Source organism: Hibiscus syriacus, unplaced genomic scaffold, assembly GCF_006381635.1.
Source record: "Hibiscus syriacus cultivar Baekdansim isolate YM2019G1 unplaced genomic scaffold, ASM638163v2 tig00110893_pilon, whole genome shotgun sequence".
NCBI lineage: Eukaryota > Viridiplantae > Streptophyta > Magnoliopsida > Malvales > Malvaceae > Hibiscus > Hibiscus syriacus.
Window position 1 is genome coordinate 138130 of NW_024062901.1, and position 13347 is coordinate 151476.

General features: G+C 33.9%; 2 protein-coding genes across 2 annotated transcripts; both read right to left on the reverse strand.

Annotated features, from left to right (window-relative positions):
* Nucleotides 1-1843: 1843 nt before the first annotated feature.
* LOC120145326 lies at nucleotides 1844-2732 on the reverse strand. Its single transcript, XM_039159199.1, has 2 exons — nucleotides 2617-2732; nucleotides 1844-2531 (listed from the first exon to the last, which is right to left on the reverse strand). Exons 1-2 carry the CDS (start codon nucleotides 2730-2732, stop codon nucleotides 1844-1846), a joined length of 804 nt encoding a protein of 267 aa, XP_039015130.1.
* Nucleotides 2733-5775: 3043 nt separating this feature from the next.
* LOC120145122 (probable E3 ubiquitin-protein ligase RHY1A) lies at nucleotides 5776-8736 on the reverse strand. Its single transcript, XM_039159015.1, has 4 exons — nucleotides 8675-8736; nucleotides 8285-8498; nucleotides 7490-7788; nucleotides 5776-6186 (listed from the first exon to the last, which is right to left on the reverse strand). The coding sequence occupies exons 2-4, from the start codon at nucleotides 8492-8494 to the stop codon at nucleotides 5784-5786; spliced, it is 912 nt and encodes a 303-aa protein (XP_039014946.1). The 5' UTR covers nucleotides 8495-8498; nucleotides 8675-8736; the 3' UTR covers nucleotides 5776-5783.
* Between the last annotated feature and the right edge of the window lie 4611 nt (nucleotides 8737-13347).

Genomic DNA, 13347 nt, shown 5'->3' on the forward strand with positions numbered 1-13347 from the left:
ATAATATATAATGAATTATTAATAAAATTAATATTATTTATTAATTTCATAAAAAATAAATATTTAAAATATATTCTTTAAAATATAATATAATATTCTTATTTTGATACTATAAGTTTTATTTTTAGATAATTCAATTTTCATTACACAAGAAGCAAAATGATGCTACAAGATACAAAGTCAATAAACAATACCTTTAAGTATAGCCATGACAACAAGCAAAGCTATTTACTGATTGCAAAGAACAGAAAACAGCATAACAAACTTAGCTTAAGCAATGCCCCATTTATCACAAAGAGCAACATTGATCAAATCTGCTCTATTGAAAACCAGGCTCTGCATGCGAATTCGAATGACTTGCTTGATATCGTCCAGCACGTCATCTTTAGTTCTGTTCCTTTTACCAAATAATCTGTTATTTCGTTCCATCCAAATGCCATATAAATGACCCGTCCAAGCAAGCTTTAGAATCCGAACAATGAGAGATTTACATTTAAAAAAACAAGCAGCCCAGGCCAGCTCACTGTCCCAGTTGCTAACTCCACGATTGATGCCACATAGTCCAAGGACAGAGCCCCACAATTCCTTAGCAAAGCTGCATTCAATAAACAAGTGTTCTCTTGTCTCTGCCATAGTGCCACACATCAAACACTTGTCGGTTTCGATGGATAATCCCATATGCACGAGCCTAACCCGAGTAGGCAGTCTGTTTAGCATTGCCATCCATACCACAATGCTGAATTTGGGAATGCGCCTAGAAAACCATATTAGATGGTGTCAGGGTACTTTAGGGCCAGTAGCCGCAAATCATCCCAAACTTGCCTCGTGCTCAGATCACAAACCTGACCCGTGAAGAGATGAGCAACTTCAGATCTGATTTCCAGCAGATGTTTGAAATTCCAACTAGCATTAGCAGGGACTGCCATCTGCCAAAAATCAGCATTTCTAATAACATAGGAGTGCATCCAAGCCACCCAAAGGAAATCTTCATTAGCCAAAAGCTTCCTGATAAACTGTACAGTGCAAGACTTTTTACAGCACCCAACATCTTGCAATCCCAATCCCCCTTTAGATTTCAAGAGGCACATTTTCTTCCAACTAACCCTTACACCCTTTGCAAGTACATCAGATCCCTTCCAAAAGAAGCGGGACCATAATTGCTCCACTTTCCTAATGATCGCATGCGGCAAAATAAGTTGCCTACGCCAATAGTTCGAGATGCTTAGGAGTATAGAAAGAATGAGCTGTAACCTCCCAGCAAAGCTGAGATGCTTATTTGCCCAAAAGGTTGGCTTCGCCCTGAGTTTGTCAATAAGGGCTTGACAGTCATTCACAACCAATTTTCTCGTGACCAGAGGAACACCCAAGTACCGAACTGGGAGGGCACCCAATCTAAAGCCAGTGAAATCCCTGATGAGACAACTATGCACAACATGAATACCAGCAGCAAACATCTCACATTTGCTAGCATTCAACTTCAAGCCTGACATGGAATAGAAGTGATCTAGGACAGCTTGCACCCCCATGACAGAATCGATAGAACCCTTGCAAAAAATGAGCAAATCGTCCACAAAGCAAAGGTGTGTGAGCCAAATCCTTTTACACTTGAGATGATAGCCAAAGACCCCATTTAAAGCAACCACGTTCAAAATGTTAGAAAGCACATTCATGGCCAATACAAAAATATAGGGCGAAAGGGGATCACCCTGCCTCACACCTCTAGCTCCTCTAAAATATCCAACAAGAGTACCATTGAGGATAATAGAATACCTAGGGTACGCAAAGCAAGCCCATATCCAGCTAATGAATTTTTCAGGCAACCCCAAAGCATGCATAATCACACCTATAAACTCCAGTTCAAGGAATCAAAAGCCTTCTGCAAGTCAATTTTGAGTGCACATCTAGGAGACATATTCTTCCTAGAGTAACCTCTAACAATTTCCTGGGCTAATAAAACATTATCAACTATGCTTCTTCCTTTCACAAATGCAGTTTGGTTCATAGAAATCATGCCAGGAAAGACCGAAGAGAGTCTATCCACTAAGATTCTAGTGACAGTTTTGTAAACAACAGAGCAATATGAGATTGGCCTAAAATCTTTAACTAGGCTCGGATTTAGGACCTTAGGGACTAACACAACAACTGTTGCATTGAATGAGAGAAGCATAAAAGAATGATCGAAACAGTACCTTATTGCTGTCATGAAGTCTTCTCCTACAACCGCCCACGCTCTCTTAAAAAAGAAAGCATTATAGACATCTGGACCAGGTGACTTATTCCCCTGCCTCCACAAGGCCTCCTTAATTTTAGTATCAGAGACATTCTTGCATAAGTTTTCAGCTGCACACTTTGGTAACGAATAGCCAAATAACTCCTTAATAGTGCTAACATTACTGCCCTTGACCTCAGGATCAGCTATAACTAACTGGTTCACAAAGAAACCAACCACTTCGTTAGACATGGCCTCAAAAGTGTCAAGTCTTTCACCTCTTTGATTGAATAACACTCTAATTGTGTAGTTCTTTTTCTTGCTAGTAACCATAGAGTGAAAGAAGCGGGTACCCTGGTCACAATCTTTGATCCAATCTGCTTTTGTTTTTTGCTTATAAAAAAAACATCTCATCCTCCTCAAGGGTCCTTAATTCCCTCTCGGTTTCCACTTCAGCATGAATGTTCATACCAACAGTAAGTGGATTGAGATTGACAAGCTGCAATCTCCTCAATTCCTCCATTTTATCTCTGACTTACCCAGAAATATCACCATAATAACTTCTATTAAGCTCTTTGAGGGATCGTTTCAATCTTTTTAACTTGAGGTAAAGAGTTTACAAAGGGTTAGCAATGACAGGAGCATGCCATGATTCCCTGAAAATGGCCATGAAGTTGGGATGCTCATCCCAAAAGTTAAAAAAATTAAATGGTTTAGGCATAGCAGCAGGGATATCCTTATACAACCAGACAAGTGTTGGGCAGTGATCAGAATCCTCAGGGGCCTGAAATTCAACATCGGAGGTTGGAAAAACATCAATCCAGTTGGAATTAACAAGGGCTCGATCCAACTTACGTGCCAAGAATGCATCCTGCTCCTTATTTGTCCACGTGAACAATGGGCCAGTGAAAGGATGATCGAACAGACCTAGTCCCTACACGCAGTTCTGAAAATCAAGTATATCTGCCAAGGTACTAGAATCAAATGGAGCAGAACTTTCCCCAGCGTTTAAAATGGCGTTGAAGTCACCACCTATTAACCAAGCTCTACTGCCCACAAAAGCTTCCAAAGAGTTAAGTTAATCCCACAAATGCTTGCGAATGGAACTATCATTCGATCCATAAACTGTCGAAGTACAAAAACTAGTACCCCCCGAGCAGCCTTCAGGACCCATATATGCCCATTGACAGCATGCTTATAGTTACAGCAATAATGTCAATCACTAAACTTATTCAACAGAATAGCAGCAGAATTGATCTCCTTCACTCTAGTTTCCAAGATACATAAGATGCTGACTTGATTTCTAGTAGCCCAATTCAGAACCTTAGCTTGCTTGAAGGAGCTATTGAAGCCCCTTATATTCCAGAAACATATTAACATGCAACAATAGTGGAGGAGGAAGCACCACCACCCCTATTCTCAATTTTTTTTGACTTTTTCCACATGCTCTTTTTTCTTCGATTTTAGGTCTTGGACTAACTTTGCCACACACAAGGAAGCACCTCTATGTTTTTTGCCAAAGTCAGCAGCAGTGGGCTCCAACAATTTTTCAAAGTCGATAGCACATAGCACTTCAAATTTATTCTTTGACTCACCAATATCCCTGCCCTCCTTTGCTGGCCTACCCTTACCCCTCTTAACAAGAGGCTGCTGCTTAGCCTGCTTAACCATGTCCATCTTATCATCAGAAATAATAGCAAGGCAGTTTTCCATCAAGAGTACAAACAACAACAGAATTAGTTACAGCATTAACATCAGCAACCCGTTCAACTTGAGATGTCACATGAGCATGCAGTTTTTCTCCAGAACAAATCACATTAGATGTTCCACTAGAGATAACAACTGTATCAACAATAACATTCCCCATTACCTTATCCACAGCAGAAGAAGTAATTTGTTGAACATCATTCACATTCCTCTTAATTCTCCATACCTGCTCAGTCTTTTTTCCATTCCCTCGAGGATAAAATTTTACAGAATGCCCGAACCGTCTACAGTCTGTGCAAGAGGTAGGCATCCAAGGAACCAAAACTCTGACTCTTGCCATTGATCCATCGCACAAAACAACATCGATAGAGTCCTGAATTATGGACCCAGCAGGAACCTCGACACATACTAGAGCATATTCCAATCTATCCCTAGCAGCAGTAACTGAGTCCATATGTAGAGGCTTACCAACAACACTTGTTATATAACTCAAACCTCTCTTGGAAAATAGCTCAAGTGGAACATTAAACAAGTGAATCCAAATAGGCATGAAACAAAAATCAAAATGTAACTCTTTCAAATTGGGTTCCCATTTCCTAAGGAACATCGACTTATGTTGTACATGCCATGGACCACCATCTAAAACCTAGTCCTTGGCATTCGAATTGGAAAAAGAAAAAACATATAAGCTTGGCCCAACTATACTCACATTGACCGGAGAAATCTTAGTCCATAGCAGCGTAACTATCTTCTAAATAGAACTAAAGCTTGGAGTCGAGCCAATAAATTGCCCAACTAACGCATGCTTCCAGTCTTGAATGCCTTCCTCAAACACCTCTATCGGCGGCTTCACTACACTCGAACCCTCAACCACCTCTGGTGGGAAGAATTCCAGTTCCTGATCGATACCCACCGCAAAGAGTCCTCGCCAGTATGTTAGGGCATCCCCTGACATAGTACTCTAAAACCCCTAAAAAAACAACCACAGAACGATGAATAAAATCGTACGATCGGAAAAAAGAGATTCGCCTTCGCCCGCTGTTAGACCAGCTAACATGCGATACTATAAGTTTTAATAGTTTACTAATATTATTATTTTAATAAGTAATTAATATACTTAATGATATATTATTTTTATTTTAATAAATATTTAATATAATTATAATACTTTTATTTTAATAAAATATAATAATATTTTTATTTTTATTTAAAATTATAGATATAATATTTTAATAATAATATTGACAAAAATAATATTAGATAAATTATTCTAATATTTAAAAATTAATATATTTTTATTTTGTTAACAAATAATATTATTTATTGCATTTGATGTTTATAATAAAGAATTTTTAAAAAAATTACCAACCAATGGAAATTGAATTACACAACAGTATCCAAACACTGTAAAATGATTTTCATAAAATATTTTATAGGAAATGTAATTCATTTTTTAGAATTCATTTTCTAGAATCTGTTTTTTGTAAAACAAATAAATCCTCTATATCAAATGATCATTCTGTAACTTTTTATAGTCAATAAATTTAATAAAACAATATCTTATAACCAGGGACCATTTATGTAACCCTTACCTTACCGTATTTACATAAATAAATCTTATATGTAATTAATACTTTAATTAGGTAAGTGTAGTGAACATGATATCTTTTTTAATATATAATCATTGATATTTGCTTGATCAAATAATTTATATCAAATATTATAAAATTATTACGAGGGATCTAACGTAGTATTCAAGATTCTTTAGGCGAAATATCTGAAAGATACCAAACTTATGTAGACACATGTAATAATTTATGTTTTCACAACAAAACTTGAAGCGATTGACAGGCTCTACGAGGAGTTTTTATAGTATACTTGTTCTACAGTAGGGACAGTCCCCACATGTCCTGACCCAAGGGTCCAAGCAAGCAAAATGAAACCTGTGCCCACACGGCAGCCGTGTCAGCACATCTTCTTCTCCGAAACTTTCTAGACATATACTGCAATCCCTCGATTCCCTTGACTTCGTTCTTTCAACGTCCACCTCTTGGCTGCTGAAAACTTCCAACGGCAAACGGTTCAAAGCCTCCTGAGTAAGTCCGGGAGGCTTCTTGCTTGTTTCGTGTAACAATTGAAACCTTTCTGTTTCAGAGGTTAATGGGGAACCCCTAGGTGCCAATCCTGTAGAGATTTCGGTTATGCTCCTCAAATCATCATCTGACACATGCTCCCGGCGGTAAGCATTGTGTGGTGTTCTGCTGCTTTGCCTGAAGAAAATAAGAGGAAGAACCCGAAACCAAAATGAGAAGAAAAATCAAACAATGATTTAAGGAATGTTTAAGCCGCAATTTGCGCTTCAGATGTCTATTGATTAATGCGAGATTTAACATAACTGCGTCCACTATTGAACGCCAGACGCAGCATAAATACAATACAGGTTCGGGTGGTCCACATGCTTCTCTCAACCAGTTAGGAAACGAGTAACACTAATTTGTAAGTAAATGAAGTGGGAGCAGATGTGGTGTGGATTGTCATAGCGATAGTGATTTTAGTACTACGAACCACTAATATTACAGAATAGAAAACACCAGCGGTGGGACTGGACAGTAGTGGTAACTAGTGATGCAAAAGCCATCACCAACTGGATAGAAAGAACCAAAAACAGCAGTGGGGCTGCAAATTATAGTACCACGGGTAGCAGGGGAGTAACCAAAAAAATATCTGCTTTCACGTATTCACAGATGTGGGACGCAAAGTAATGAATGACAAGCATAAAAGAAAAATGTTTTTAAGGGAAAAAAGAAAAAGGCTGCAGAAACAGGATGGTTTAGTTAAGTAACTCTATAGAAGTATCTAGAACATCAAAGGCAGAGACAACAGTAGAAAGATAAATTCATTAGTGACGACCCACCCAACCTTAACCGGCTATAACCCAGGGTCATCTTCCTAACAGCTCTATCATATGATACGGTGCCTCCTTTCTTATTGCTAAACCAAGCTCAACTCTTAATGCCCCTAATACAAGACCCGTATTTATTTTTTTGATTCACAAATTATAATGGAGCACAACCAACAGCAAGACGCTGAATCTTCCTACAGATTATGACACGGATTGCTCATTCAATAGTTGCTTCTTTTGATTATTTTACACCCTCAACAGATCCACAAAATCAACAAAGTACAAGGGCAAAAATATAATCTGAATCCACGTAAACTTTTGCATATTTCCACAAGATCCATCCATACAATCATCAAACTTGAGAAATAAATAATAAATGTGATGTGATGTTCTAACGGAAATTTCCATCAGACCAAGAATAGCTGGGACTAGAGTAGCAAAAACAAAATGAGTGCCAAAGGTAAGTTCACCATCATGGATAAAAGTGGCATCCACACGATGTCAAAGATCATGCAGAATATAAGTATCCGATATAAATTACCGCATTATTCAATAAATATTATAATTTACTTGTCCTTGCAGTTCAACAAGAAATAATAACATGCGTAATCCAAGGAAGAGAAATGTGAAAACTATGAATTTCAAACTTGCAGAGAGGTCTAAGTACCAACCTGTTTCCAGAAACAGACACGCCTCTCAATCGCTCAAGAAGCCTCGCTCTTGCAAGTAGCACAGCTCCAGGAAGCCTTTCATCTGAACTCAAACTTCTTCCGCTTACATTGCTTACACCATCCACATTTAAAACATTGTTCGATACAAGCTCGCTGGTACCTTCATCAAACCTTGCTCTTGCAAGCCTCTCGTTTGATCTCAAACTTTGCCTTCTAGAGCTGTTTACAATGTCTGCATTTAACCCATTGCTCGTTACAAGCTCACTGATACCTTCATCAAACCGCACTGATGGACGCTCCTGAAAAAGCCATATTCAATACAGAATTATAAAAACGATAAATAAGGTAATGATACAATCTCAAGGCATCCAAATATAAGTAATTCAGGCAAGGAAAAATAAATTATAAAAAAACAGGTAAAAATATCAAACCACGGCACCTAGTCGATTCTTGTATAGGTCGGTGGCTAAATTTTATTGTAAGTGAACCAAGGGTTCAGTTAAATTACCAAGAAACTTTTATATTTATACAACTTTTTAAAAGTAATTCCACTGATAAATTTAGCTTAGGACTATTGAATTTCAGAGCAAAGTTCAACATTGAAGCATAAACCATACAACAAATTAATTAAATACAATTTTAAATTTAAAAATTAAAATTGCAATTTATTGTACCTTCCAAAAATAATACACACGCCAACATATTTTCTTTCAATTTCTCTATTTCTCAGCAACCTAACTATAACTAAATAATACGAAAGAAAAGGTAAATGGGAAATTGAAAAATTGAGCGTACAGAGAGGAAGGAAGCACGCGAGCCGGAGTGGCGCACGTGGGAAGAGCGGCGGAGAGAATCGCTACCGTCTAAATCATGCCTGTTATGGTGATAACTGGGATGATTCCGGCGATGGTGGTTCCGCTCAATTGAGGACCCAATCCCTGAATCCAGATCGGGTCGACCCACTCTCGACCTTCGAGTGTAGAACAACTCCGAAGCGCTAGTCATCCAACTAAACCCCAAATGCTTTTATTTATCCCCAAGAGAGATGAAAACCCAAATTATTTTGAACTGATTTACGGATTAAAAATTCCCCTCTTTTTTACTAAAAAAAATTAAATATACCTTCCAAAATTCCAATTATAATTTTGGATTAAGAAAACAGAAAATGAAGAGAAGGTAATGAATTCTTCGAAGAAACGCGGGGAAAAATTGCAGCAAATAAAAACCGATAGCCTTAGCTTCAAAGGAACAGATTCTTTTTTTATCAAATTCAAAGAAACGGACTAAATAAAATCAATTTCGATGTTAAATTTGGTTCTACGCCTTCGGCCCACCTTATGAATAGGTTTAATTCAGAAGACATCCCCATAATATGTCTGAATTTTAAATTAGTCTTCAAATTCGTAAGGTTTTAGTTGCATATCATCAAGGGTCAATGAGGTTTTTTTGTTATTTAATTATTAATTTAATTGTTAAATGTTAGGTTACGTATTTGAAGCATATGGTTTTAAACATATCACATTTAAAAATGAATTACTAAATTTAAATGATATTTTTAAAATATTGTATTTAAATAATATATAAAATATACGTTAAAATTTGATCAATTTATTTTAAATTGTTTTCTTATTAAACTTGAACTAGAATTTAATGTTTAATTCATCAATTAAATTAATAAAAAAACTCAATTTATATAATTTTATATTTTCTAATAATTTAAATGATTACAAAATAAGATTTAAACACTTTAACCACTAAAATAACTTATTATACATTTTTCTAAATCTTTTTTATCGATAAAAATCAATGGATGTAATCAACTTTTATCGATAAATTTTATATCTTTTTTAACAGATGTTCACGATCATTTAAAATGTATTGTATTTAAGCTATGGCAAACTCAATTATCATGCTCTATTATTATGTTAGTGTTGATTGTATTTATCATTGTACATCAACAATGATATTTGTGTTTTTTCTTAATTTTTCTTAAATTAATTGGTTGTGTCTTTTAATCCTTTCTTTGTATGGTACCATTTTTTCCAAACACAAATTATAGTTGGGGATATCTAATACAATTTACCCTTGAAAAGGAAAAACGACAATGGATAATAGTTTATGCGTCCGTAGGAGAAGTGGCATTTAAAGAAGCCACGTGTTAAACAGAATCAGCGCCGCCGGTTAATATAACGACACCTTTTCCACGGAAAATTCTACCCACGTACCGAGATGAACTACTACAAATAGGGGTGTGTAAATTCGGGTATCCGAATTTTTGGGTATTCGATTTTTGGGTATTCGGAATTTTTGGGTCGACGATTTTTCGGCTTGTGTCTCGATCCAGATGTTACGGGTATCTGGTAATCGAGTATCTAGATTTTGTGGGTACCCGGTAATCGGGTATCCGATACCCGGATTTTAATTTTTTATTTTCAAATTATTAATTTAAAAAAATATATACACAAATTTAAATGTTCAAAACTTCGAATTACATACTCTAATATCCGAACATAAAATTTAAAAGTTCAAATACAAATAATATTCACTATAAAATTCATTATGTTTTATATAATTATATATAAAAAAATAAAAAAAATAAAAATTAACCGGGTACCCGGGTAACCCGGGTACCCGGAAAAACTAGATTTTGTGACCCGGGCTCGACCCGGCCAGGTAATTTTTTTTAGAGAATTACCCGGTTTTTTTAGATCAGGGTCGAAGGGTCGGCGGGTCGGGTCAACCGGGTCGGATAATTTTGCACACCCCTAACTACAAAGATAAATTTTTTAAATGGTCATTAAATTATATTAAAATAATTATTTTGAAAATTAAAGTTTTAAAAATGACATAATATCTCATTTGACTACTCAACTGTATTACAAATTAAATATTACATCTTTAATTATCATTAAAAGATTAGCATAACAAATTAAATTAATAGTTATAAGCTAAATTTCATTTCGATATTTTTTAATCTTTTGAAGTAAAAATTCTAAAAAATTAATTATATATATATATAAATTTATGATTCATTTTTAAAATAATAAAAATACTTTTTAAAAATTATAGCTTTATAATTAATCTTTTAATTCATAAAATTATAATTATATTTTTAGAAAATATGAATTTGTTAACTCATTATTTTATAATTACTTTTTTTATTTAATTTTGATTATATTCGAAAATTTATAATTTGTAATTTTTGAAGTCCAAACATTTCATTTATAAAAAATGAAATCATTATTTATTAAACGATGTGATTCAATTCTTTAATTTTTTTAATAATTTTAAATACAATTTTAAAATATATTTATAATTTCAAAAATAAATTTTAAAAATTCATATGTTTAAAAATAATTTTTCTATTTTTTGAAAATTATTACTGAAAAATATTGAATGGAGCAAATAAGATTTTTTAATAATTTAATACGTCATATTAGCCCTTGACGATGGTTAAATGTCTATACTTCTTTTTAACAAAATATAAATTTTAATACTCATTTTATAATTTTTTAAAAGTTGAATAATCAAAAAAAAATATTTTACTATAATTTAATGATTATTTATGAATTTATACCGGTGGATATTGATGCATGACAAACACTGTAGACTCATCCTTTTTTACACAAGATATTTCGCCATTGACTGTTGTATGTTGATAATATAAAACTCAAGGATAGATGGAGGAGTGTTGGGTTACAGTCGTATTCTTCAAAAATTTAAATTCTCTTATAATTTAAATAGTTTTCTTATATTTTTAAATAAATTATGTAATTTCACATCCCTTGAAATTTTATAATTTCGTATCTCTTGAATATTTAATATAATTTTTTAAGTTAAAATCTTTTAATATAAATTGTTGAAAACACAAACAAATTATTAATAAAAATTACATATAATTTATTCGAATAAAATATTAGTCGAAAAATATATTGAACAAATATAGAAAATACACCAATGTCACCTGATAATTGATTTGATGTCTTAACCAAAAAATAGGTCGACGTGTTAAATAAAAATTATCTCTCTAGAATGAATTGTAAATTTTTTGAGTTATAATTCGATTTAAATTAAATTTATATTATTATTTTTAAATTGTGTCATTCGGGTTCAAACCGTGATGAAATTGTGCTCACCTTTTATAGTTCAATCTCAATTTCAGTCCTATTAGTCCTGAAATGAAAAAAGAAAATAAGTTTGGCTTTTAAACAAAAAACAAATCTGATGTTCATGTTTTTAACACATTTTTTATTAGTATAAAATGATTAGTATTTATTCGAAACACTATAAAGTTTTTTACAATGAACATTTAAACATTATTATAGACGTTATGCTTGAACTCGAAATCTCTAAGGATGACTATTAATTTTTTTAACCACTTAGGTCGTTTGATTTTTGCTTAACATTTTTTAAATGAAAATATTCAAACATAAAATTTAACTAAACGGTCAAATATTATACATATAATTAATCTTCCTATATATTTGATATTGACTCCATTTCATACTGATCATGTAAATATAATTACAAATAAACATACAATAGTTTATAAATTACATATTAATTAAATTTAATTTAAGACAAAATATATAAATTATCTCTCGATTATAGAACATTGTTTTATTGAGTCGCTTGGAATATTTTTATTAATAATTTGTTTGGATATGAAACCCAAGTGGAATATACATATCATGTAAATATAATCACCCATTCATGGCATTTAGGAAAGTATATTCCACTCTTTGGACATGGAACCCAGGTGGAGGAACCTTTTATATCTTCGTTACTGTTGCAGTTGTTAATAATCTCCCGGTCTGCCCTTGCAATTTTGCTTGGGGGTCGCTCAACTCGATGGATCCATCCATATGCCAGCCTCTTCTTCAACAACTCTCTTTAATGCATGGACGAGATCTAACAATCTTGTTAACTTCTGGATCTTGAATTAGGTTTCGAAAGATATTGCTGCTAGTTTCCCTTATCATCTAATAATTGCAGCTGTTTGGAATGAACTTGAAGATCGATTTCATCAAACCAATGACCCTCAGATTTTTCATCTAAAAAAGAAATTGGGTGAGTTGTTTCAAAGTTCCATGATTGTTAGCACCTATTATACTCAGTTGAAGATTTTATGGGATGAGTTAATTTTTGTTAAATATTTTTTTGTTTATTCTTAATGTAACCGTGGTGGTGTTGAGAAGATGTTGGCTGAACATCAGAAAGAATTGACCATGCAATTCTTAATGGGTCTTCATGAATCATATGCACCCATTCGTGCACATATTTTGTTAATGGTTCCCCTTCCTATCATTACTAAAGTTTTTCTCTGGTTCTTCAAGAAGAAAACTAAAAACCCATTGTTGTCGATCCCCCCATTCCTGAAGTTACATTTGCTGTTAAAACTGCCTCGATTTTCAAGAAATCTGGCCACAATGTAGTTACTGTAGCATGTTGGGCCATACCAAGGACAAATGCTACAAGCTCCATGGTTATCCCCCTATCTATCATGTTCACTCCAAGAATTCAAATGTCACTTATTCGAATGCTGTTGTTTCTTCTGATGAGTCTTCTCAGGCAATTTCTGGTGATTATTTGATAACAAAACAATGTCAACAACTCATTGTTATACTCACCAATCAACTTCAGTCTGCTTCAAATCTGGATCTCCCCTCTACATATGTTAATTTTTCGATGCAAGGCAAGCTCGTTTCTTATATCAATAGTTTGAGTATAGATTCAGGAGCTTTAAGATATGTGTGTTATATCAAAGATCTTTTTGATTCGTTGATTCTTATTTAGGGTGTCATGATACTTTTCCCTAATAACTCAATGGTTTCTGTTGCTTATTCTGGGAATATTTT